This window comes from Ptychodera flava, chromosome 4, assembly GCF_041260155.1.
Source record: "Ptychodera flava strain L36383 chromosome 4, AS_Pfla_20210202, whole genome shotgun sequence".
NCBI lineage: Eukaryota > Metazoa > Hemichordata > Enteropneusta > Ptychoderidae > Ptychodera > Ptychodera flava.
The window spans coordinates 41,794,852-41,820,864 of record NC_091931.1 but is presented as its reverse complement, the minus strand read 5'-3'; the positions used below and the strand labels follow the sequence as shown (position 1 = coordinate 41,820,864).

The following is a 26,013-nucleotide window of genomic DNA, read 5'->3' as shown; positions in this document are numbered from 1 at the left end:
GCAATTAACTCATTTAACTGAGGTTAACGTGCGTTGGACATAATCACAGAATACTACGGTAATACTACAGTAATTACGCCATCATTAGCTTAGACTAATTCAGAACATTGACTCGGCGATCAATTCTATGGGTCTCAATAGAAGGGATATCAAAAATACTTTCATAGTTCACCTGGAATGCGCCCTTTTGAGTGAACAGAATGGCTTTCTTTTATCGAATGCGTTCTGAGACAAAGTTAAGTATTGGGTGCCCTTGAATCAAGACACAGTAAAAGACATTTGCTCGTTTCAGCTTGTCCTTTTAAAAAATTAGGAAGCAATTTGATAGTACCTTGCGCCGGCGAAAGAAATCGATCTCCTGAGTAAACATCTCCAGTTGAAGCCTAAACCTATACCGACATCGAGATCTTAATAGTCCGACATTTAGGAAGGTTAATTGCTGTGAAACGAAGCCAATTTTACAGTCTTTCCACGCAATTTCAGATTTAAAAGTTTTTTGCGTATGCTCAACAAATATGAAATCTGATGTGAAACGACCTTGTTAAGGCGAAAGTTGATATTTGAATAAACAGGCCGGTATAACCTACATATTACGGTGCCGCTCAGAGGCAGGCATACTGCCCGCTCACGTATCATTAATCACGTTAGAAAGGTAAGCCAGCTGGAAATCAGTAACGCAAACAATGGTGGTAACTTTGAGGTTTAGAGCAAGATTTGGACAGAAGATTGCTAAAAGTGCTGGTAAACAATGATTTAATAATTCAAGAGTTACGTAGGAAGTCTATTTCCATGCAGGTCTAGTTTGTCTGAAATATGATAGCTGATAGCCATTTATTAATAATTGAAATCAATATCAGATATTTCGGAGATTGCGAGTTGCAAAAGTTGCTGAAAAACAGTTTCGCGCTTGAACGGTATATCCAATGAAAGATTGCTTGGTCATGGAATGGTGCTCTGTGCGGGAATTGCGTTCCTGCGCATGTGCCCGACAAAGGTATAGCATAGGGCCCTTGAAATATACACGTGCACAGTTCCCCCGGTGGCACGACAGGTCCACGTACGAGACATATGAAATCACTATGAGCATATCAAGCATTATCTCTACTGTCTTCTTCCTCAATACAGCCTACGGTGGGTATGAAAAGGCGCCCTCCGGAAACTACGACGAGTAGGCCAGCCAAAGACCAGCTAACCTTAAACCGTCCAATTGATGACATGTGGTGATACTTCGAGAACCTCCACCCTTCCGTCAAAGAAGTGGAGTTTCAGAATACTTCTTTTTCATCAGCCAATGTGATTTCGAGTGTGATAATTACCAGTCGGACTACAATAGTAATCAGGGTTGTGCGTATGAACGGTACATCAGGAATTTTTCGCTGCTTTTTCACTTCATAAGACAAAGACTATCGGTGTTCACTGTTTACAATATCTGCAGAACTTGCAGTCTTAAACACGTACGGTAGATCATATATATACTGAGTACTTTTCATGATATATATAATGTTGTGCTGCAGAACTGTTTCCAATTTGACTTATTCGATGATAACTGAATCACATCGTAACAATGTAAAAATATAGTATTCTATGTATATACGTACGTATGTATGTATGTAATATCTGTATAACATCTGTGTGTATACACAAATATACATACATGTATACGCATATGGTCTATGTTAAACCTAATGCTTGATCCTCCTATTACATAAACAGGCACAAGTAATATTGTGTTTGTTACCATTCCAAACATTCTTCTATTTGAAAAGAAATAATGTATTTTACCGATAAAGCACCGATATATATATATATATATATATATATATATATATATATGTATATATATATATATAATTACTGAGAAATATATATTAATAGGCTCCTAGTTATAGTGTGGCCTACCTCAGAAAGCTAGATTATACTCTGATCAAGCGCATGTGAACAGTTAATAATTAAATTTGTCCACAATTACGTGACCAAAGTATTTGTATTTTCTGAAACCCAACCTATCCAATTTAAAACCTGCTGACCCCGGTTCCATTCCTTCACTCTAAAGGCGATCTCTTGATCTCTGGGAAAAGAGTTCAGAATCACAAGTGCGTTCAACATCATTATTGTTTCTTAACTAGGATGTCACCCGGAATATGTGGATAAATGCACGTACTTGTCAAAACACTTTGACCTGAACAAATAAAGCACAGATGCACTTTGAAGATAACAGTATGTATTTGTATGTATGTATGTATTCCAATATATTCATATATATATATATATATATATATATATATATATATATATATATATATATATATATATATATGTTTGTGTGTGCATGTGTGTGTGTGTGTCAAACCCAAAAGAAGTAAAGTACATTATTGAGACACGTCACCACTCCGTTGATGATACGAACAGTCCATTCAAACAAGTACAATACGTTTGTTCAGATTTACGATGCAGATTATGCTAGGAAGTCTTCTAATGCCATCCTGGCTACGTTTCTATTCAGGTGAAGTGTTTATGTACAATACATGTAAATTATACAACCTTTGATACTAGTACATGTGTACTGGCTCCAAATATGCGGAAGTACGTTTTATGAGTCTTCGTAGGCGAGTGAACTGTAATGGTAATGTGAGAGGCTTTCATCCTCTGGGTGTCGTTGACATTTGACCTTAAGGACGTATATTTAGAGTCTACCACTGAAAATTTTGACAAATTGCTTCTGACAGAAGCAACGGTTATGATTATCATCTTACTGTGATCACTTTACAAATTGAAAAGTAAGACTATCGCAGTCGGTTTTTGTCTCTTAAGGTTTATTGTAAAACTGAAGGTATGGAGCATGTACCATGGTATATGGGGAGATGCTCAGCTATAGTAACTTTGACGAGCGCCCTCGCGTACTTTGTTATCTATTGCAACTTGATTAGGCGTACATAAACTTATTATCACAGGCTTAAGTTTCTCTTCAAAGGAAACTCTGCGCCTTTTGACCAGTATATTTCAAATTTTAAACCGAATTTTTATTTTATTTGACTAACTGATCTGATGAGTAACCAGGAACAAGTATGGATATAGAAAAATCGACCACGGTCTTTAAAAATAAGTCACTCGTTGAAGTATATGAAAGACACTTCAATGACAAAATTGAAATACGATATGACGTTTAAAAGGGATGACATGGGTTAACGAGAAAAGAACACCGTAACGAAAGTATATTAACAAATGATCCTGGCCAAAACTGCCGATTAAAATTCGGTAGTTTGGCAAATGAAACATTTAGAGTCTTGTTTTTCTTTGTGTTTAATAATTTGATAGAATAAAGTTAACATATTATCGATTAAAATATATAACCACAATTTGTAATGCAAAAGTGAGCAATAAAAGCGAGTAATATAATCCAATACTGTAAAATATCAAAAGGCAAAGCATGAAGGTTCCATAAAATGGGCACTTTAATGGATGTATACATTTATTAGTTCTTTATTCACTGAACAGCGATGATTATTACTTTTTCTGAGTCATGATCACATTTTGTAACGGGAACCTGCTTTATGCTGCGTGTTCTTGTTCGTAAAACTGTCCATCTCATGACAGTTGGTGAGATTTATCGTATCACTTAAAGCTCAGTAAGCAGTGATCTATTTGCTTTTTTTTCTATAATAAACTTATGTGAAATAATTGCTGAAATGCGACCACAGAACGTTTTACAAATTCAAGCGAAAAACGTACCGCATAGATGTTACCAACTAAATAATTATCCACTTGAAAGTCATATATGGCTGCCTCGAGCGAGTACACAAAAGCTGTGAAAAATCAACCGAACCCGTTGCCAAGGTTTGGTATAGTGACGTTTTCGAAGACAAAATGGCTTAATAACAGGAATTAAACAATTCTCTCCGAAGATTGAAAGATATCTTGTGGTAATCAAAATGCAAAATGATACAACTAACGGGGCTGTAAGTGACTGAAAGCTCGATGAATGCGAACAGTTGTTAAGAAGACTGCTCGGTGTGACAAATAATCACGCCATGAAGCAAATATGTTGCACGACAGATAACATCACGGTAAACAATTGGAAAGACAAATGCAAATGACAATAATGGATAGTCAGTGACACAAGACGGAAAAGGGTGAAGACCACTGGCCAATATTAAGCTGTGGCACAATTCAGTATTGTTTTGAGGTATATTGCTACTCAGGCCAAAAAATATGTTTTGTTCTTACTACAACCCGACCCGGACATTTTTTTGCATTATCAAAAAGTTAGTGCACCGTATTTTATGGTTCTAAGCCAGCAAAACTACAAACAAAAATAAAAAACCGTCCTCCCACCTACCTACCCTAATTTCTGCGGTGGGGGCATGTTATCGGAAACACGCATATTTTTTTTATTTGGCCATACTGGCCGTGAAAGACACCCTCAAACAAGTAATAATTTAGACCCCAGGGAGGATGTGACAATGTGTTCTTCATGAAAATTTGTAGAAAACTACATTAACCAAGAAACATATGAACAATGGATAAGTAATCGAAAGCTTGATACATCCCCTCGGTGGTACAGTGGTTAATGATACTAATACACTCAATGATTATCATGATTTACAATACACAAATTGGCAGTAAAATGTAACGTAATTCCTCAAAAATACCAATGTATTTTTTGATTGTACACGAATATTATTTCAATGAAAGATTTTCTCGTCTAACTCCTGAATGTGGTTATTAATTGTAACCTGTGGCCAATTACTTAGTCTGATATGTCGAGACGATCTAGGAAAGTATTGATAAGTCAGCCACGTCATCATATCAAGGTATGCTGCATTATGAATCATCAAATATAGATCAATATATGCATACACTACAGGATGATTAATATATATTACCTTTTAGGAACTTACTGATAGCTAATCGAGGAAAACAATTCTCAGTCATAAAATTACAATATAAATGCGATAAATGCAAAAGATTGTACCAACTGACATATACCAGGTAATTTTATTTAACCAATATGACATTAATGCTTGTATGTGATTGTTATATTAAATCACGAATACCTGGTTGATCTTTCTTACCATTTATATCAACTTAATATCAAGAACATTTTCAGTGGTTGCGCAGCCCATAATATCATGCTGAATGACATCCTGCCCAGACCATTAACTTTGGGCTAGGCGGGAGACGTCATTCTGCATACTAGTGTTATGGCTTGTGGAATTGATCCTCATGCACACGATTGTCCAGATTGGATTTGCCCGACGGATGAATTCTGCACTAGAGGCTGAGCTGTGTCCATTTCTATGCAGGGTTTGGTGTCTTGCGATGGACTACCACTCGATCCGGAGCTCGTCAAGCGAGTAGTTCCTGATGAGTCCCTCGAACTACGAGAACCCGTCGTTGAACCTGCACATGGGCAATGATAGGCGATAAATAATAAATGTTACATACAGTGACTGTAAATTTTTCAGCAGCTAAACTGAATCTGAAATAATCATCTGGTATATGATAGCTTTCGGAAATCGACGGCCATAAAACTAGGAGAAAACGGATATAGCCTAAAATCATCATCTTCCCCAACAATTTGTGATTCTAGTAAAAAATGTACCAATGTGTCATCGATAAATCTTTGCCCGGTCAAATTAGACTCTACTGAAATTTTTGTTGAGCAACCATAAAAGATCTTGTGAACCAACTACAGAATAGCGGTAGTGTTTCCTGTCATTATTCTTTTCCCTTCTTATCTTTCTTTTTTTAGAAACAGAAAGTATACGTGAGATCAACAACAGGAGTGAGGGGTAGAAAGCGTGTAATTCCAATAATTCTGAGATTCTTGAATGGAATCCGAGAAACATCAGAACGTAAACGGACTATTTCTGAACCATCATTTCAATGTTCGTTAACAGGGAAATGAATGCCCTTCTTCAATTTCCAATAGTTGTTACATTGACAATTATCTGTAAAAATTGTCTTTAAGGGGCTGTCAACAACTGAATGTTCACGCGACATTTCAATGTAGAATAAGGTAAAACCTTTCTTTTTAATTTGGCAAACACCTTCTTTTTCAGTATCATCTAACAGTAGAGTCATCTGTAACTGATCAGGCTCAGTGTTTTCATGATTTAGAATTTGCCATCAGAACACGTTATCACAGTCTCATATGAGTGGACCGAATAAATGTGTTTGTAAGTCTCTCTAATCATACCGTCTTCACATGGTATCAAGCAATAAATTTCTAAGAATTTACGTGTGCAAAATATTTTGAAGGCTTCTTAAACAAAGTGGGTGAAATGCTTGACTGATGTGTGCTGTGTAACGTATTGGTAAAAGGCGTCCTAGGGCAAGTTTTTTACCATGAATCATTATAGGTCGACAGAGTCGTCCTGAAGTGATACGAGGTTTTGACAACATATCAAAATGAATTATTGCCTGGGTTTCTCCTAAGAATTATTCATGGAAACGACGAACACTTTATCTCAAGGGAGAACTATCAATTTTGTCTGATGCAATTATCTGAAAAACGGAGACATTCAATTGTTACAAAGAATCCAACGACTACCTCCGCTGAGTATCAATGAAAAAGTGTGTGGTTAATGATTAATGATACATGATTAATGACTGCTATATACGAATCTTTGTCTGCATGTCGCTTCGACCTTCCAAGTGAATTCAGTGAAGTGTTGTGCGAAACAAGGGTTCAGAGAAAACTCAATAGAACAAAGAATAGTATGGGAATAAATCGAAATAATCGTGATAATGGCTTAAAGCATTACGCATTGGCAACGGACTTAAATATGTTGTTTTGCTTCGCGCATGAGACTGACAACTCAGACAAGAATCAAGTAGCAATCCGGAGAGATAAAGGAAGTCTTAAAGGCTAGAAGAGGGAACAGACCTTGCGAGTTCGTCCGTGGCGATTTGTGTTTGAGCTAACATGGAACATTTATCAATGCGAGTATTACAGATATCATCGAGCATGATCGTAAATTTTGCTTTTTTGATAAACATAAATTTCATGGAATGCACAAAGCCTTTCGTGCATTATTAAAGTTCATGGAGATAATCATGAAGAAAGTCCTGAGGCGTAAAAGCTAGTGATAGGTAGGAAAAACGTGAGGGTGAACTCAATTCTAACACAGGGATTGATTCACGTTTAATCTCAATGACATAGACAGCAGCAAGTCTATACTTGTGAGTACTGGATAGGGTACTGTGCTCAAGCGAGATACATATTTAAACACGATTGGAACTAATTTGGGATAATTGGATGGTGAAGTAATGTCGATTTCATCTACAAATGTAATCTCATCTGCTTTGCTTTTTATGTTACACACTTGTTTTTATGAGTAATTTGCAATATTGCAACATTCAGCTATACGGCACTTAACACTTTTGAGAAATTTGAAAAATATGTAAATCCAATTATCCCAAATCAGTTCCAATCGTGTTATTGTCAAGAAAGCAAACATTGAAATGTTTTCTACTTTAAGAAACTTACTGACAAGCATCTTGCGTGTACCAGACTCCTTTTGACGTTTCAATTTCTTATCGAGCATTCCTAGGCAACCTTGCTTACAAGGCACCGTGGTCAAGGTATACAGCAGTGGGTCGCTTGCACTGTTTATCGGAACAACGAAGACTGTCGTCCAGGCGTAAACCTGACCTGAAGCAAAGAGATAGAAGTTGTTCAAGGAAGTATTCAAAGAGAATATTTCCACAATAATAAATTAACCATAGAGTGTACCAAGAATGAATGGTTATTTTTTTAAGGTATGAGTACTTAGTCTATTACAAAGCACTTTGGTCGACAACAAAAAAGACCTCGAGATCCAAACTTCAGCCTCCTGATTATACTTCCAAAGGCTCTTAAAAAGAGTAAAAACTTACGAAAAAACGATTACACTTTCAAAAAACTTCAGTAAGTTTCATATGAAATATTTCAATACTTCTCATTGAGCATGCGCATATTTCTATCCCAAATGAATGTAACAGGCATACGCAGGTATCAAATATTTGTCTATCATGTTCACAAAGATACGTTTTTAGAATATTAACGACTCTACTCATTAATGTTATGTAACACGGTGATGGCATATTTATCACCGAAAACATTTTTCGGACTTACCAGGAACCCCAATGTCTGTGAACACCATTGCTGTGATCAGCATTATTGGCACCAAACACAGGGCGTTGCTCAGCACTATGAAGACAAAGCGTTTTGCAAAGTTCATGTCTCCTCTCCGCCTGAGGTTTATGTCCTTGAAAGCCGCATTTCTCGTTTCTCGAATACTGTAAAACATACCTATAACATAAAACATGATATTTGAACGCCAAAAGTTCACATCCATGGCACTTAATAATCCGTCAAAAAATACGTCCAGCCTTTCCGACAGTGATACTCCCTATAGGGCCCCTTTTAGCTTTCTAGCTTTGTGCTTTGGTTTATAATATATGAAATAACACTCCCTAAGAAGGGTTGGACGCACTTTGTAACTCAGTCTTAATCAATCAGGATACTCTATTTACCAGTATAGGAGGATTGTTAGATAGGTTGTTAAAGCCATTGTAAAACAGATTAGCGGACCGTCAGTGACAGTTATACCACTAAACATTTGGGAGACGTTAGTCTATTTGAAACGAAAAAGTGACTTCCATGACGTGAATTTACCGTAAAGAGTGACAAACACGTACACTGAGGGGTAACGAATAGTCTTCAAAGTGAGACGATGATGCTTGGTCAAACTGATAATCATAATATGCTTCGCTCGAATCTTGCACTCTGATTGGCTTGAGCCAGGATTTATATTCTCAACAAGAAGACCTGTACAACATTTGAAAACTTGTGCAAAATTCGAAATTGCAGCTTGAGAGCTCAACACCTATTTAAAGGGACAAAGTCGGCCATTTTTCATGAATTTTGTTTGATACGGGATACTACTCATATTGTTTGACATGTTGAAAGATACTGAATGAACGGGTGACCCTGCATATATTCGACCCCGGTTTTAGACAAATTAAACGAAACCATAGCCAGAATGAATTAATGGTCATGACCATTAATTCATTCTTGCCATGGTTTTATTTATCGTGTCTAAAACCAGGGTCAAATATATGCATGGTCACCCGTTCATTCAGTATCTTTCAACATGTCAAACAATATGAGTAGTATCTCATATCAAACAAAATTCATGAAAAATGGCCGACTTTGTCCGTTTAGGAGCTAAGAACAGCTTTCTGCGATTTGTGTGATAGGACCTACCTACATAGGAACAGACTATCAAGCAAAAACAAACAGCGTTGAGTCCCAGAAACATCGCCACAGAGTATTGCCATCCTGCTTCGAAGGGGTCATTGGGGTCAAGCAGTGGGAAGCAAGCACCGTTCTTCCCGTAGAAGTGGTTGAAGGAGCTCATGGTCAGCGGAAATGCAGCCAGCGCTGCAGCGGTGATCCAGGCAGCGGCGATGGAGATGACGCCGTAGCTGTACTTGAAATGAATCATGCGAGTTTGAAATGCGATGCAGAGAAAACGCTGGACAGATATCACGGTCAACACCAGCAGGGTAGTCTCAGATGAGAATACGGCAAGAAACCCACAGAGACTGCACGTCCAGCTGGTCATCCACTTATGAGAGTAGATATAATAGTGGTTACGGTACATCAGGTCATGTGATCCGATAATTACTAGATAGATGCCCATCAGTAAATCTGCCCCTGGCGAGACAAAAATACATAAATAATCAGGGAAAAATTTGTGCAAGGCCTTTTACCCATACTATAGATATTATTTTTTTATTTCCTGAAGAGTAAACCCATTTGGTAAGAAATAGGGAGTTTGCATTACGTTATAGTAAAAATAACATTTTAATTTGATCTGGCGAATTCATGATGACCGTAGAATATCTAAAAAAATTCAATTTCAAAATCAAAACGTTTACAAAACGCGACAATAAAAGACCTTTATCGCCATGTTTTTGACATTTTCAAAATCTGAAGTATACATACAAATGTACAAGGCTGAAGATTTCCACATTGGATATGGTAAGCTTGTTCTAGGACAGTGAAACCCCAGACACTCTCCCAAAGGAGCTTACCCTAACCGAATGCCTATCTCTAGCCCCATCTGGTTGCAATTCACCTGATATCGTCACGTCCTGTGATCTTATGGTCAGAATGAAATAATTGAAAGGAGATTTCACAATCTGAATTCGCACAATCTGAGCAGATGTTTTATAATTTGAGAAATAATACATGGCATTAGCAAATGGGTTTCTGTTTCCTTGTTCTCCAACAAAATGCTATTTATACGCGGATTGGTTCTTGAAAACGTGCTTTCGCAAGTTATAGTTTACTGGACACCTAAGTCAGAAATGCAAAATGAAAGCGGTTAATTTGGTACCGTATACCCATAGTCAATTCTGTGAAGGAAATTTTGCAAAGTAATTTGTGACTAGAAGGGACTCCGAGAAAAAATAATACCTTCCCTGAATTCTCTCTTTAAATCACAACATAAAGTCACTCTCCGCTGAACAGCGACGATTAGTAGATTACTTTTCGATGGGAAATTCCAATGGCTTCTTAAGTACAAGCGGAAATCAGTAATATCGCTCGATTTAAAACCCAATAAATTACAATACTTGTTGCTCTATCTTCACCAATGAATAGAAGGGAGTACGCATAAATGCTCATATGTTGGCACAGTACGTCGTAAATTATAGAATTAGGGATAAAAGCCATTACAACCTACATTAACCTCGACTTCGAGGTCAAAATAAAACATTTTTTCCTAACACAGGGTACATATGGTGGCAATCCATTACGACATATCTGTACTTTTTTATGAAACCAAGCTTGATGGATTTTCAAAGTTGATCGAAATTCAATTAACCTTGTGTTGCTGTTTGTCAGCGACAATTGATTAAGGATAGAATACTAGATTTATTTCAAAATAAACACGTTTCAAGAGAAGTAAATTAAGTATTAACCGATTTTATTCAAAGTTAAACTTTCAAACAGTATACGAAGGCCACACGCATTCTGGTTACATACAGAAATACCACTAAATTTTCTTACCACAGAGATTTTTAATCAGAAGCGAATGGACCTTATTCTCAATTTTCATGATGCACATGCGTCCTAGGATGACAGCTAAATTGCACACCAGAGTGGTAGCGGCAACGATCCATATGAAACAGCGCAACACCTTGTTTGCCAGCAGGTTTTCCAGAGATGATATCCCGTCGGATTTCGGGGAGCAATCACGGACATGGCTGGCGTACGAACAGTAGTGGAATTTGGCAAAGTATCTGGTAAATAAACAGCATGCAGCACTTGTTAAATTTGTGTCTAAAACGTCCAATCTCTCTCTCTCTCTCTCTCTCTCTCTCTCTCTCTCTCTCTCTCTCTCTCCCCTGTATATAGAATCAGCCATTGAAATGGCTGTGTTTCAAAAACTGACGATCATAAACAATTTTAAGCCTGTGAAGACTATAATGGTGGCAGTCGAAGTGAGGGCATGAGAAAAGACAGCAATGTTTCGGTTGAGAAGCCAATTTCCTGCTTAATGGATAAAGCGTCCTCGGCTAAAGTTTTAAAACGGTCAAATGATACTCATAAAGATGAAGGACACAACTTAGAAATGCAACTGCCCAGCAACACTTTGGTTCGATTTTCAGAGCAAACAGGTTCATTTAAGTTTCTTTGCTAAAGTTACGACTTTCATATTAGCAAAATGCAGGGGTTCAACACGACAAAATTAGATTTCTTTAACATTTAGAAAGTCTGCTTACACATTTGTTTTAGTTTGTAAAGATGTGTTCCGGGAGAGATGAAGAGACAAAAGAAAACTGACATAAATCATTCTAGCTATTACTTGGGTCATAACTGAGGTATCGCCAATTATGCAAACAAACGGCCACCATGCTAAGGGAAAACAGACTGCAGGGACTGGTTCGAAAGACTCGCGAAATGAGAGTATAATTTATATCCACTTACAAATGTTCTAGTTTCTGCATGCTATTAAACATCTTCGTATCTATGTTCGTAATCTTAACACCCGTGAGATTTCTAGTCGAGGAGAGAAAAATGGGTCAAATTGGTCAGTGAATTTTCTTAGGGTTAGTTTGTCAATAAGGTTACGTTATGGTTGAAGGCTATATTAATACGACAGTTTTGTTTAGTTATCAGTTAATAGTGCTACTTCTTTGGATTACATATACAATGGTACAATTTATCGCGACAACAGCAGCTATAGGTTTAGATATATGCTGCCTAGGCTTCCTCGCTTAAATGCTTTAATAGTCAGGTCCATTCCCGGCTGTTCGGAATTTTATTGCGATAAAATTAAGAAGTTTATTGCGTGGTAATTTTGAACCAACAGCTGACAAAGTGTTGAGTTTTGAAGATAACATTGTGATAACTTCAGCAATGCTTAAATCCTGCCATCATTTAGACTTAAGCATTCAGTAAAACTTATCGCCGCGACGTAGATTAGGTGAATGCACGCACGCACCTTAGGTAAAAAATAATAAAATAATCTTACAGTGTCCTGAGTTGGTGGAGATTGCTGAACAATTCTAAAGGTAATCTCCGAAGTTTTCGATTATTGCAAAGATTCCTGTCAGACGAAAACGAAGTTACATAATCCAAATTAAGACGTAAAATAACAATTCCTACAAACACATGGAGTACTTTGGAGACTTATGCAAACATTCTGTCTGCCTCAGACTCCCTAGAGTAACTTTCATTGAATCTTTGCAGCTTCCGTGGATGACGGCTTTAGAAACGAATGCAAAGATACAATTCTTCGTTTGTAGAGCAAAAGCGCTTACGAAGAGTGGAGAAAATTATGAGAAATTAATTGGCTTGTAGGCGTCTGTACACTTACACCGTTGCTTGTTCTGAATTCCCCTACTCGTGAAGAGAATGCATCAACAAAGGCTCACAGAAGAGCAACAAAACTTCCGAGTTTCTTCATTTTCTAACAAATCAATGCCAATCAAATAAATGCACTCTCATTTTGCTCCATTGATCGCTATGCAGTTGTGCAATCTAATTGCTTGGACGATCTTCGACGAGGCAACGTGAGAGAGCAATCATTGATCACACTGAATCAGGTGCACAGATAACAGCATACTCACAACTTAGCCAAGCTGATCAATTCATGGAATGTCTTTGCCGGGATTGTAGATAGCAGATTATCGGACAAATCCCTGAAGAGAAGAGAAATGGCCGAATGGCATGAAAGGGTTGCGAACATGTACAGTGGTGCCAATTAGTTGGGGAGAGAGACAAAGAAGGGGCGCGATCGTTCTTTGGAATTTTTCAGAATGGTCACTGAACAATCTTTTATTGAGTCCTACTGGGGATTTGCCCGAGAGGTTTAAAGTGCAGACAAACTGCTGAATAAATGTGTACAGCAGACATGGAGTTAATTTCAGCAAATTTCATATAAAAAAGTTACAATGAGTTCAAAAAGAGACCAAGGCGTTACAACGGCAACGTAACCATTTGAAGTATATTGGGATAATGCCAAGGTGATAAAAGGTGAGATTATTATGCAGAGTTACTTTTCTGATTTATTTTCCGTTGTCTAGTTCATCTGCAATCTTCGTTCAAAAGTCATCATTAGGAGCTAGCTATAACGTTTCAACCATCACGAGTATTACAAACAAAATATATATTTTTCACTGGTCCTGTTTTGTTTTGCTCAGCCTGTGAATAGGTGAGATGTAGCTCACGAACCATATCGCTACATCCTAGTATATATATATGACTCGGGGTCAAAGATGTTTGGGGCGCCGTCAAGCAGTAAATTTTCTGCTTTAATAAATCTGAAAAGAGCACAGGCGCTGTGTTTTGACGTCAAAGCACAATGTTCATTTTGACGTAATGGGAGAATTTGCATTTTGTCTAATGCCGACCATACTACATCATTCACCTTTAGCACTGAACGCTCACTCTACTTGTAGATTTAGGCGTAAAATGTTTCGGTAACGTCAAATCTTGTATGGACCGGAAATTGTCATCGACTTATGCAAATTTGTATCGAATATTATGATTCGTGTAAAAATTGCCAAGCAACAATTATTCACATTACATCGCCATAATGCAGTAAGCAACGTCTCCTAAGAAAGAATAATCTCCAAAAATGTACAAAGGTGGGGGATTGAATCACGACTGTGCCGATAGATGGCGTTAGGGCAAAACTTCTGATGAGCTACGAAAGAATTCGAAACGTCTGACTTACAAGTCCTCCAGTGTATCCAAGCCCCTAAAGGTGTCTTCATGTATGCTTTGGATTAGATTGCTCCCTAAAAACCTGCAATTAGATGCATATTACATGTTTTACATTTTAGCTTCTTTGGACGTTTTATCATATGCAATTTAAAGCGTTTTCTATACGCTTATCAAATCGGCGCCGATATTGTTCCCTTGGGTAATTGTGGAAATGGTTAAATTAATGGCTCCTACGCAGGAAGTAATAGAAGGAAGATGAATTTGACAGGCGGAAGTCAACATCACTTCCTTGTCTGTATCTCTGGAACGATAATTAGCCATACATATCTCAAGGAGTGCTAACTTTACATAAACTTGAATTTGAAACAGAACTATAATATCTTAAATTTGATAGAGCTGCTGACTTTAACGAGTCAGAACTATTTCTCCACCACACGTCTGAACGCACTAATAAATATCACACTGATTGATAGAGTAGGAAGTAACTGCCTGCCCGCCTGCCCAGGGCAGGTAATTCGGGTGAAATTTCACGGTTGCCTGCCAGATGGATAGTTGAAAATAATTTCCGACCCTAGGTTTGTTGAGACCAGAGGCCAGGTATACCGGTTATGCATCACGCAGGACATGCAAGGCATGATTATCAAGGCATGCAGTGACTCTTTTGATCGGGTAGGAGATTTTTAGATGCCCAGATGTCTGGTTGTAATCGTCGGCGAATGTACAACACTGGATTAACCTTAGATGTCTATTGCCGTATCAAACTTCGATAAATTTCAAATGCCTAACAGTACATTTGCCTTAAGATGAGACAGCTGATAGCGTCGGCGGGTCGATAGTCAAAATTACTGCTCAACCTGTGTCTTAAGAAGCTCATGAATCTTAAATTAACATTAACTTTTCATTGATAGATTTATCTCTCACAGGCACATGTGCTTTTTGCTTGAATTAATAACATTTCACTTACGTGCATCTCCATTCTCAGGGAAAAAGGATTAGTCACAGTAATGGAAGCACTAATGATCGTTGAATTTGGTCCAATAGCTGTATCTTTTGAGGGTTTGTTTAATAGTTTAGTTTAAGGTAGAACGCACCTTGAGGACAGACATTCGGACTCTTAAACTTTTACAATTCTCTTCTGATATACCACATGTGGGGGTTCATTGTAAAGCTCTTGGTGAAAGAACACTTTTCACCGGCTTAGTTTTTCGAAATTAGAGTTAACACAGGGATGGCGGCCGTTTTGAATTTCTAATATCGGTAAATCTTGGTTAATTTGTTTTTCTAGTACCAAAATTTGCACGGTGACCCCTGATTTTTATTCTTGATTTTGAAAGAGAATGATTGCAATATTCTATGAGGAAAGTTTAAGCAAAAGTTTAAGTCTTTCACTTTCCAGGTGCATATTACCTTAAATGTCAACCGCAGTTTCTTATTCTACACTCCAAAACACCATGAAATACAGAATTCAGCCAGTCAACTCAGCCTGTACATCTACAAACTGCATGGTTATTGTCGACAAGGGAATTCTTGCCCCGACTACAATTCAAATATTAACAATAACAATAACGGTGCATTTCACAGTTATAGACGCTGTGTTGGAAAGCTTGGTAGTAGGCGTCTTAACATGGCCTACATAGCAAAAATAATGAGTAGAATATTCAAAAGTTACACCTACTCGCCCTTTAACTTCTGATGTACCAACGACTGTGCTAAGGGACCGTCTCAGATTGTCGCAGAAGTTCAAACAGCGAAATTTATTCGTTTAGGGGGGGAGGGGGTTTGACGTCCATTCAATTAGTGAACTTCATTTTCGCACTTTTATTTTGTGATCACAAGTTTTCGCGTGTTTATTTTAAAATAAAAGAAAACCTGCACACTCGTGCCAACAAATTTGTTACATTTTCCATCTCGATTGTGCCCCAAAACAATTTACCGAATTAGTAACATTGTATCCTAAACATTTCATTCATCAAATTATACAAAGACAAAAAGTATCATTTTTGAAAATGTGCTATTTATAAGCGTCTGCTCTAACCACTGGATGTCTTTATTCTCACTTGTAATGCACCTGGTCATAGTTGTTTTTATATAATTGAACATGCCTGGGCCCCCTGTCAAAGTTTATCGCTTATTTACGGCCCCTACCAAGTACAAATTGCGTGTTCGCAAAGAAAAAGAACAGCACAAGAGATACAAAAAGTGGAAGTAAAATAAAATGAAATTTATGCGGTAAAATGCCCTGTTAGTACTCAAATATGATCGATTACTTTAATTGTCGGGGAATACGTCTTTAGTAGCTATAGCAAAATGAAACATTGTACTCTCAGGCAGACATGAAAATTTCGCACTTTTGAAGTTTCGTTTAGGGGGAGGGGTTTTGATCTAAACGAAGGAATTTCGTTTCTTGAACTTCTGTGACAATCTGAGACGGTCCCTAAATATCGCCAATTTCAATTATTAAAGGGTATTTGATTCTCAGTCTATATATTGAGGTAACTGTAGAACAGTTACTCTTTGGCATTACCAATATCTAATTACTCACAATACTTTCAGGGCAGAGTTGTTGGGAAACATTCCTGTGTGTAGGTGCTTAATGTAATTGTCTCCTAGATTCCTGGAAAATAAAAAAAGAAGAATTCTAGCCTTGCTACAGTGTAAAAAGATTCACGGCAAGTATCTATTAAAGTAAAGATGCGCCTGTTTTCTGAGTTCCTGATTCTTGTACTGATACACAGGATTTGTATACGTGACGCGGCCTCCTTGATAGTCCAGCAGAAAGGCAGTAACTGTCGTCTATCTAGGACGTTGTAAAAAACAGAAGATTTCGGGGCAGTAGGAGAAATTTTATTAACAAACAAACAAACAAACAAACAAACACGAGGGACTTACAGCCATTCCAAGGACGGCATGTGAGTGAATGTCTGCGTTCCAAAATCAGCCTCTGTGACTTCATTATCTTTCAAATTCCTGCAAGTGAAAGTAACAACTCGAGCTGGCAAATATTTGTGTAGATGGTAAATGTTATGGCTGACGTCATACAAATCTAGTGAAGGAAATGTCTGACTTTCATACCGCTAAGTATTGTACTTTGTACGTCATTCGCATAGAATTGGCGGTACTCACAAAATTAAATTAGATGATGACAGATTGTTCTATTATATTGATGTAATGTTTTCCAACTTACGGTCACAATATGCAAGTGTTGAAAGCATGGATAATAACTACAAAAGACAAATTGTTATTTTTCAATGTTATAAATTCGCAAAAATCTATCAATTTGATCACCATATGGTGTTTCGTACATACAATTCACTGTCTTAATGGTCCGATTTCATATAAAGGAATGTACATGACGCATAGAGATGGATGTAAAGCTAACCTTTAAACTTTCTGATACATTACAACCTAATCGTTGATTTCATAAATAGCGCTACAGAAAACGTAGGCCGACATACAAATCAGTAAAAATGTGAAGACATCTGCAAACTCAGAATTTTGTTATGTATGACTAGGCAAATAAAAAGCAATCGTACCGGTATCATGTAAAAAAAACTCCTTTAAAAATAGCATGCAGATATCATTGCATTTGGACGAGTGCATAAAAATCGCCATTAAAAGTTATGCAGATAGTATTACAGTTGGGGAAGTACTTTGGACTCAATACGAGATAGTAAAGATATACGGATATTATAGGACTTTGGCAAGTACTTTGGAGATAGTGTACAAAATCTCCATCAGAAGACAAGATGCAGAGATTATAATATTTGGGTAAGTACTTTGGAGATAATATTTAATACACCATAGTTTCTCATTCTACGGCTGTCACAATGTATCACCAAATATCAGCAATCAATCAAAACGTTACACATAGCTTAGTGATACGAAATGCGAACTATCTATATTTGTTTTGATATTACTTTTTAATACTGTTTTTTGAATGGCGCAAAAGTCAATAGATAACTAACGACGCAAGATCTCCTACTGCCTAAATCAGTCCTCATGTGCAAGCTAGTAGCATATCTTCATCAGCAACGTTCATCGTTTGGCCAACTCTCGTTGTCAAAACTACGAGATGAGATAATGAACAGCTTATCTTGTGACATTCTGATTAATGCCTGCCGAGATAAGACTCAATAGGAAGTTCACGTGATATGGAAATTAAATATTAAATATGCAAGAGCCTGTACGATATCTGAAATCACTTTATTTGCATGGTTTACGTCGATTGGTAATATTTTGCTTATTGGACGAACGCTGGCGCCGACATGCTAAATACGGCATATATGAACAGAGTAGGGAAATAGCCGTATTCTTAGGCCCAGGCGGACTGAAAGTTAATCCGTTGTGGACGTAGTCAAAGTGAATCTCTGTATCGGCTTTCACCAATTCAATCTATCCGTTAATGTGCGAGATACGGAACAACAAGCTGAGACACAGAGAGATTTGTGCAGCATCAATGCTTCCGCTGAGTGAACTTGAATGTTAAGAAAGGTGTCTGATTACTGTAAAATCTTAGTTCATAAACTCCAACTTTCTATTAGCAATTTTTCTACAATAATTTCCACTGAAACCAGAGCCAGATTGAAAAAAAAAATTTTTTAAATGAAAACATTGAAAGGCAGCCTAATAAGTATGAGGGTAAATGCATTCCACCCCTTCGTGGAATAAAGAAGCTGCCCGTTAGCTCGTAAAAAAACCGTTGACGAACTCTCTTCTCAGCAAACAGTTTTAGACTACCAACGTTATTTGTTAGCTTATACACAGCCGCGTCGTACTGGTCACATTTGGTAGGCTATAGCTCAACAGCCCGGTAATATTTTCGTACTAAAATCTATTGGGTTGCCTTAATTGTTTTGACCATTGTATGATAACGGTATCTTCAATTCACCATGATTGACTTCCGGCGGCCAGTTCGCATGTGATTTTACTTTCAAAACTTCACTTCTCTTCTATATTAATAATAAAGTATGAAACAACTACATTTTTTATACGCCTCCCATAAAAAGTTGTTGCAAAATAAGGTATTATACCTTAAAAAACACAATGCATCATTTACAAAAAACAATATTATTGTTGAATAATACAATTCTAGTAGGGACTAAAATTCAGTTTTCAACAATAAATTGGACATAACACAGTTGATAGAGGCTGTTTAGACAAGTGGAAAAGAAGGCAATTCGATATTATAATTTACCACGTAATGTAAATGTAAGTACTTCAAGAAATGTATTTACACATTCGCTAACACAGCATCGTTTGAATATGTACAATATCAAGTATCTGTCTATTAATTTTTTGTATTAACATGTTGTATCTTTACCAGTAACTATCTCATTTAAGCCCTCGTATTATATAATGCAATGTAATATTGTAGAGATGGGGCCAGACTCGATTAGCTATCAGCTATTGCTTCTGGCTTCCAATATTGCCAGTGTTATTTATAAAAGCGTAATAATATTGGGTTCTTATAAAGCGCACATATCCACAAGTTCATGTGCTCAAGGTGCTTTGCAATTATTATTGTAATTGGATTTATTACACGTTTTGTACACAATTCAAATTGGCAATATGGTATAAAGTAATATTTTTAGACAGAAGACGAAGAAGCTGTATTTTAAAAGACATAACAAAACACGCTTCAAAATTCATAAAAAACTTCAGCAAGTAGAGCTGTTAGAGCAACGATCAATTTCCATAGTCAAAATCTCACAGGCAAAACTTGTTGTTGAATTACCGTGAACACAGGAACTGGAATCATACTATCAGGTTAGTGTCGATAGAAATGTCACGATAATATCAGAAAAAAACCTTGGATGTCAGCCAAAGGGCACATCTTTCTCATGTTTGAACGATGTGAATTGACAATTCAAAGTTTCCGCCTCATGTTTAATTTATTAGGCTACAAGACATGAACGATTCCCCAAAGCAATGGAGGAAAACTTTAACTTCCTATCCTTCACAACTTAAACTCATCAAACAAGCCTTTGTCTGAACTGCAGGGTACCACACATGATGTCATGGCACGCACGAAAGTATATTCAAATAAATCTACAGTGCTAGCAGTAAACTTTGAGAATGATATTAAGTTATGACTTCCACATGCTTTTTTCCATTTGATATATGACACAAAATAATTCTTAGGAAATGTTCTTGCCATCTTCTCCGTCCAAAAGCGAATACTCTTTAACTACCGACGCGTTTGCAAGGAAATTGATCTTTGTGATGAATACTTACAGATAATATACACTTTCAAGCCCTTCAAACATGCCTTCTCCGAGTGACTTCAGGTGGTTGTTATTCAACATCCTGATATGAAAAGGAGGAGACACGGATGAAAAAAACAGAACATCAAATAGAATTATGGCACTGTAATATGCTTTGACGCACTCTATCAACACAACACTAGTCTATAACGTTGTTTGAATTTACGTCTATTGAAAGTGAATGAAACTCCTCCGTTATGACGTACATCCGCAAAATAACGGAAAGTTAAACATACCGAGATGGCGAATCTATTGAAAACAAAGTGAACGTCCAAAAGTTGACGGTAGATAATGTTTTATTTGGTCGAGACAGTAAATATTCGGTTTTGAAATCGACCTAGCAGCTCGAGTCAATACTTAGGGAAAATAATGAATTTTCTACTTTAGGCCCATTTGTATACTTTCCCAATTAATTGTCGTGCAAAGCCATTATATGAATCAAGAATGAATGACTAGGGAATAAACCATCGCGTATGCGTTATGATGAATCTGTTTTCCGATGGGTGAACCACTTACCTCGAAATATATCGTGAAAAGAGTATATTCATAATTTCGTTTAATTAATATTTGAAATACAAACTAAGGTAGGTTAGATTGGCTCTTTAAAGGGAAATAGTCGTCAGAACTGTACCTGTGCGAGTTTTTTTATACAAACAATGTATTTCGTGCACGATGTCTAGATGCATCTCATCATCATAGCTGCAACATTTATATTATACGATGTAGATTATGACGGTCATATTTTAACTTTCATCATTCACCATCGTACCTTGGATACAGTGTTGCCATTGGTCGTATGGGTCCCATACGACCTTTGAACCCAGTTCCGACGACTATATCCCTTTAATAATAGAAAACCAATGCTCACTGGCCAAATCTTTATATTTCTTCCTTGATTTTCGAACGATATCGTACAAAACGAATTTAGATCACGATTGGAACTACTTTAGGCTCCGACAAAGGGCGAAAGGATATTGAAGGAGCAAGGGTAGTGCTCTGACAACAAACATATTTTTGAGTATCGGCGCGAAAACCAACGATTAACGAGTGAGCTGGGTAACCATTTCATACGATTTTTCGTGTCACTTCTTTCGTATGTGTACAAAATATTAGTGTCATTTGAATTTTTTACCTCTCTAGTGTTTTAACCACTTCTAATAACATTTTCATCACACACAAGTATCCTGAAGAATTGAAGCTACAATCACCATTATTTTAGAATTTTGGAAGTTTGATGTTACCTTGCAGATTATCTCAAAAGTAACCGTAATTATTGAAAAATGCAGATGGCGTTCTGGTTAACGAGTCCAAGTTAATATATTCTTAGAGCTGAAATACACCATGAGACCGAGTAGCTTAAACTAAATCGACTGAATTGAGACACATCTGTGATTGAGGAGGTATTTCTTAAGAAGCGAAGCACCAATGAGGCTGTGTCGGTAACAATTCGTGGACCTTAGTTCAAATGTCGATCGTGAATTTGCATTTTAATTTGAAATATTAGAGCGGTCATTCATCACCGACAAGAGCTCGCTTGTCATCCATCAATTAACGGTTTCGACATGTTGTTAACCTTTATTAATCATACAAGTTTATATTTTATGCCCACTTTTTGTATTTATAAGCCTTATTTAATTTGGTATGAAACTAAGCAAAACTGCACCAAAAGAAGCAATACAGTTGGTCCGTCATACAAACATTTCCATCAGTGCCATAAATTTTGTACTTGTATGTTCAGATGGTGCTAAGATATGTGGGCCAGACAATCAAGAACTCCGTGACGAGCGGGCTATGGGTTTTGGAAGGAAGGAATCTAAAGTCTACTAATTGACTCGCCTTGGTGTTGAAAATAATTGTTTAACAAAAAAACTATAAGTAATATAAAAGCACCTACAACAACTGGCGTATTAGTTTAGTATTATATCTTAGCTGCACTTAATCGATCATTAAGATCCTATTCTTTGAATAAATGCACCATATACCCACTTCGTGAGCATGAATTCTAAGCATATTTCGCCCTTTAAGTCCTTAAGTATGACGCATATGTTACATTAAAACAGAGTTGAATTTGCCATATGGGGCATACAGCTGGATTAAATTCAATATGCGAATATCTTGAAATAATATCGTCATATGGAAACTAGTTTTTCATTTGAAATTAAAGAAGTTTTTCTTATACGACCAATGTTTCTTTCAGAGAAACCAATATTAAATGGAGTCTGGCAAAATGAATATATCGCAAGTAAATACATTTCTGGATTACGCATTGGCATAATTCAGATAAATAGGCAAAACATTACGCTGTGGGCAGTTAACGCATACTATGAATATATCAACTCCGCTGTTTCAGAAAAATAGACGCTTGAGGTAAGGTTAAAGTAAAGAGATTCATTTAGATCTCCAGCTATGTAATTGTAATACTGCAGCAAACATGATTGAATTACTTTTCGATATCCTTGTTTGTCTGTTAGCTACTGTTTCTGACTAAAGTGATTTATCACGTGATGCTTCACATGGAAACTTACTGACCAAAGTTTAAAAGTAGGCGACTTCGCTTCTCGTTAGCATTAAGTCGGATTAACATGCTGTAACAGCCTAAAGTCTTTGAAATCAATTGTAATAGGATATCTGTTTTTCTTTAATAATCGTGAAAAAACATATCCACTGATGATTCTTCACTCAGATACACAATAATATCGATCGATCAATTTGAAATGTTAATCATGCAATTAATATAAGTTCCAAGGGCATTAACATTATTATCAATAGGCCTATTTATTTATTTTTATGTATTTTTGTTTTTATCCAAAGTGCCGGTGCAACTGCCAACTCTGTTCATATATCATAATGTCCGATCAATCAATCAGAAAAGTTAATCATGCAATTTATATAGGTTCCACGAACATTTTAAAACATTACCTGTAGGTCTATTTATTTATTATTTTTATCTCCAGTGCAGGTGCAACTGCCCACGCTAGGCTATCCATCTCAGTGATTGTAAACGTATATACCAATGCAAATGCCCGCAATCAGCCTGTTATCACTTGTTATTGAGCCGTAATTGAGCGATGGGAAGATCGATTACAATTCACATAACGTTTTCAACTGTTGTTGAGCGAAACGATATCTGTGGAACGGTGCTTTTGCATTTCAGTATTTTCTATACTCACAGCCAGGCTAACTTTTGTAGTGATCTGAACGCTCCGTCTTCTATTTCTTTGATTTTGTTGTCATTCAGGTATCTGAAAGAAAGTGGATAGCCAGATCACAATGAGTCACGTTACACAAATGAAAGAAACCGGGGCTTATCTGTTGGAGGTGTAGATGTATATACCGGCATTACGCTTTCGATAACGTTTGTGACGATAGCTGCTGTAAGCGTTTGAATGACACTGTTGGTGTCTAGGTCAAAGGTCACCTTATTAAATTCTGATAGATGATTTATTATGAATGCACGTCCGTGAAGCAAACAAATCATGGGTTAAAGATCATTAATTCGGCATTCCTCTCGAATGCATTCATCAAATAAACGTTAACGGTTGGGATATTCCTTTATATTTACACTGAGATCAGCAAATTAGAAAGATAGTTTCAAAAAACTTCCGAAATTATTACACATTATACACACACGCATATGCTGTGCCATACGAGCAAGGGTATGGTTTACCTATTAGATTGTAGCATTTCTAAACGACACATGTGAGTACTCGAGATTTGATTATCTACTCCACCTACGTCATACCATATTGAATCATACCACGAAATGCACTTAAGAGTTCCGTTTGTTTTTGCTTGCGCGAAACATGATCTTTTAACTCGATTTAGGAAGTGCTGTGATGTGAAATTGTTTTAATGTTTGCGACCTGCAGTCTTACATTTGATCACAGACGTCTTTTTCGAGAGACATCAACGGCCGAGTGACATGAACAAAGCATAACATTGGCCAGACAAAAATCTCAGGATGCTAAGGCAGAAAAAAAATCATCGTGGGACTAAAGTAGATAATTACCATCACGTCAATATAGCATATAAATTTAGCTCACTTCTTTGCGCAAAAGTTAAGGGCTTCCTTATTTCGATGACATTTTAAAAATTATTAAATTTGCATGATGTTGTCATTTCGTTTCATCTACATTAGCATATACCGTTATAATGAGAGTTTATAAATAACAGCCTAATTAACTTCCCTTCAGTGAAAATTGTATAAAATAACGGAAAAAAGAAAAGATGAATTTGGTTCTTCATGGATTGACAACATTTTCATCCATATCGAGTCATCTCGTTAAATTTGTCAAGCGCTCAGCGATGTTCAGGTGGCGCTAATGTAATTAAGTCATGCGATAAGAAACCATGCCTGCCAAATGTCACCGTCATTCGCCTAAGTGTTTTCCTGCGGTGACTTGACTGTGACTTACATGGTATTAGCCATGATATAAATGAATGGCATATGTCATTGTTAAGTAGGTTATGTTAATAAGAAAAAGTGTTGACGTCGTACAAAAGAATGTCTGGTAAATGATCTGATTTCAATTTAATGTTCATGCCACATTTTTCCCAAAGCGTACTTTTCAAGGACTTGACCCTATAACATAACGGTTACGAAAATGTTTCCTATCGTTACTGAAGATATAACTTCTTTTAAAGATCAGTCCGATGATAAAATGATTTTGAGAGATATGAAAACACAACTTTTTTGAATAGACAAATTTGGGGGAACTTGTATCCTGTGGTAGGAAATCGACATCACTTTAAACTGAATCCTTGTGTCGCTCTTTCTTTGGAAAAAGTACTAAGACGCTTGTGATGAAGTAATAACTCCACTCAAAATGCAACAAGGCAATGGATAATGACCATCGAGGTCCATATATTTTTCTTCTGCGAATTTGACTTCATTGTGTGCACCGCTACTTGTTTGTTGTCTATCTGTACTGTGCTGTTTGGGTTTGTCATATCGAGTGGAACTGATGGCGATTATGTAGATAATGGCCTGGTACTATTTTCCTAATTCAAAGATTTTCTGCTTGTTTACAAGCTGTTTTCCTTAAAATCACCTAACCTCAAGTTGAGGGGAATGTTGAGATTTGCGAGATGGTTAGCTGACAAATATTCTTGTTTGACACGCGGACAGACAGAGCAAATACAGTGTAAGCCTTCCATCAACAAAGTCTGGTACAGCCTTACTGCATTCTATGACACCACAGGCTGCCCAATCACTATTAATAAGCTTATTATTGAGTTTTTCTCAGTTTTCTCTTTCACTATAAGTCCCTCTGCTTTTCTTCATGCTCTGACTGATCGTAGTAAATAAAAATAAATGACTTTATAGCCTAACCTAGCCTCTCGACTCTTTATTTATTTTACACCCCATTACAAGGACGTTTATCTCTCATCTTGAAATTAATAGTCAACATGACTAATTATGCTAATCCGTGGACTTATCAGGGATTTTATGGGTTAGTCAACATCGCGAAAGATAGGAAAGATTACTTTTTCATTTACATCTCTATCTTTGCAATGTTG

At 36.9% G+C, this 26,013-nt stretch overlaps 2 protein-coding genes across 4 annotated transcripts in view; one reads left to right on the top strand and one right to left on the bottom strand.

Moving 5' to 3' along the window:
* The window catches only part of LOC139131806 (adhesion G protein-coupled receptor L4-like), a 49,424-nt gene extending 47,635 nt beyond the window's left edge, over window positions 1-1,789 (top strand). For all 3 annotated transcript variants that reach the window (XM_070698078.1, XM_070698079.1, XM_070698077.1), the window contains exon 24: window positions 1,126-1,789. In XM_070698078.1, the coding sequence (XP_070554179.1) occupies window positions 1,126-1,224 (99 nt within the window). In that variant the 3' untranslated portion in view covers window positions 1,225-1,789. The remainder of the gene's footprint in view (window positions 1-1,125) is intronic.
* Window positions 1,790-2,801: 1,012 nt separating this feature from the next.
* LOC139131805 (relaxin receptor 2-like) overlaps window positions 2,802-26,013 on the bottom strand; it is a 59,755-nt gene continuing 36,543 nt past the window's right edge. Inside the window, exons 7-19 of the mRNA XM_070698075.1 lie at window positions 23,664-23,735; window positions 20,465-20,536; window positions 17,120-17,197; window positions 16,773-16,844; window positions 14,241-14,312; window positions 13,132-13,203; window positions 12,534-12,608; window positions 11,987-12,058; window positions 11,066-11,298; window positions 9,254-9,706; window positions 8,120-8,296; window positions 7,493-7,657; window positions 2,802-5,400 (exon numbers count right to left, since the gene is read on the bottom strand). Coding sequence (XP_070554176.1) covers window positions 5,222-5,400; window positions 7,493-7,657; window positions 8,120-8,296; window positions 9,254-9,706; window positions 11,066-11,298; window positions 11,987-12,058; window positions 12,534-12,608; window positions 13,132-13,203; window positions 14,241-14,312; window positions 16,773-16,844; window positions 17,120-17,197; window positions 20,465-20,536; window positions 23,664-23,735 — 1,792 coding nt within the window. The 3' untranslated portion in view covers window positions 2,802-5,221. The remainder of the gene's footprint in view (window positions 5,401-7,492; window positions 7,658-8,119; window positions 8,297-9,253; window positions 9,707-11,065; window positions 11,299-11,986; window positions 12,059-12,533; window positions 12,609-13,131; window positions 13,204-14,240; window positions 14,313-16,772; window positions 16,845-17,119; window positions 17,198-20,464; window positions 20,537-23,663; window positions 23,736-26,013) is intronic.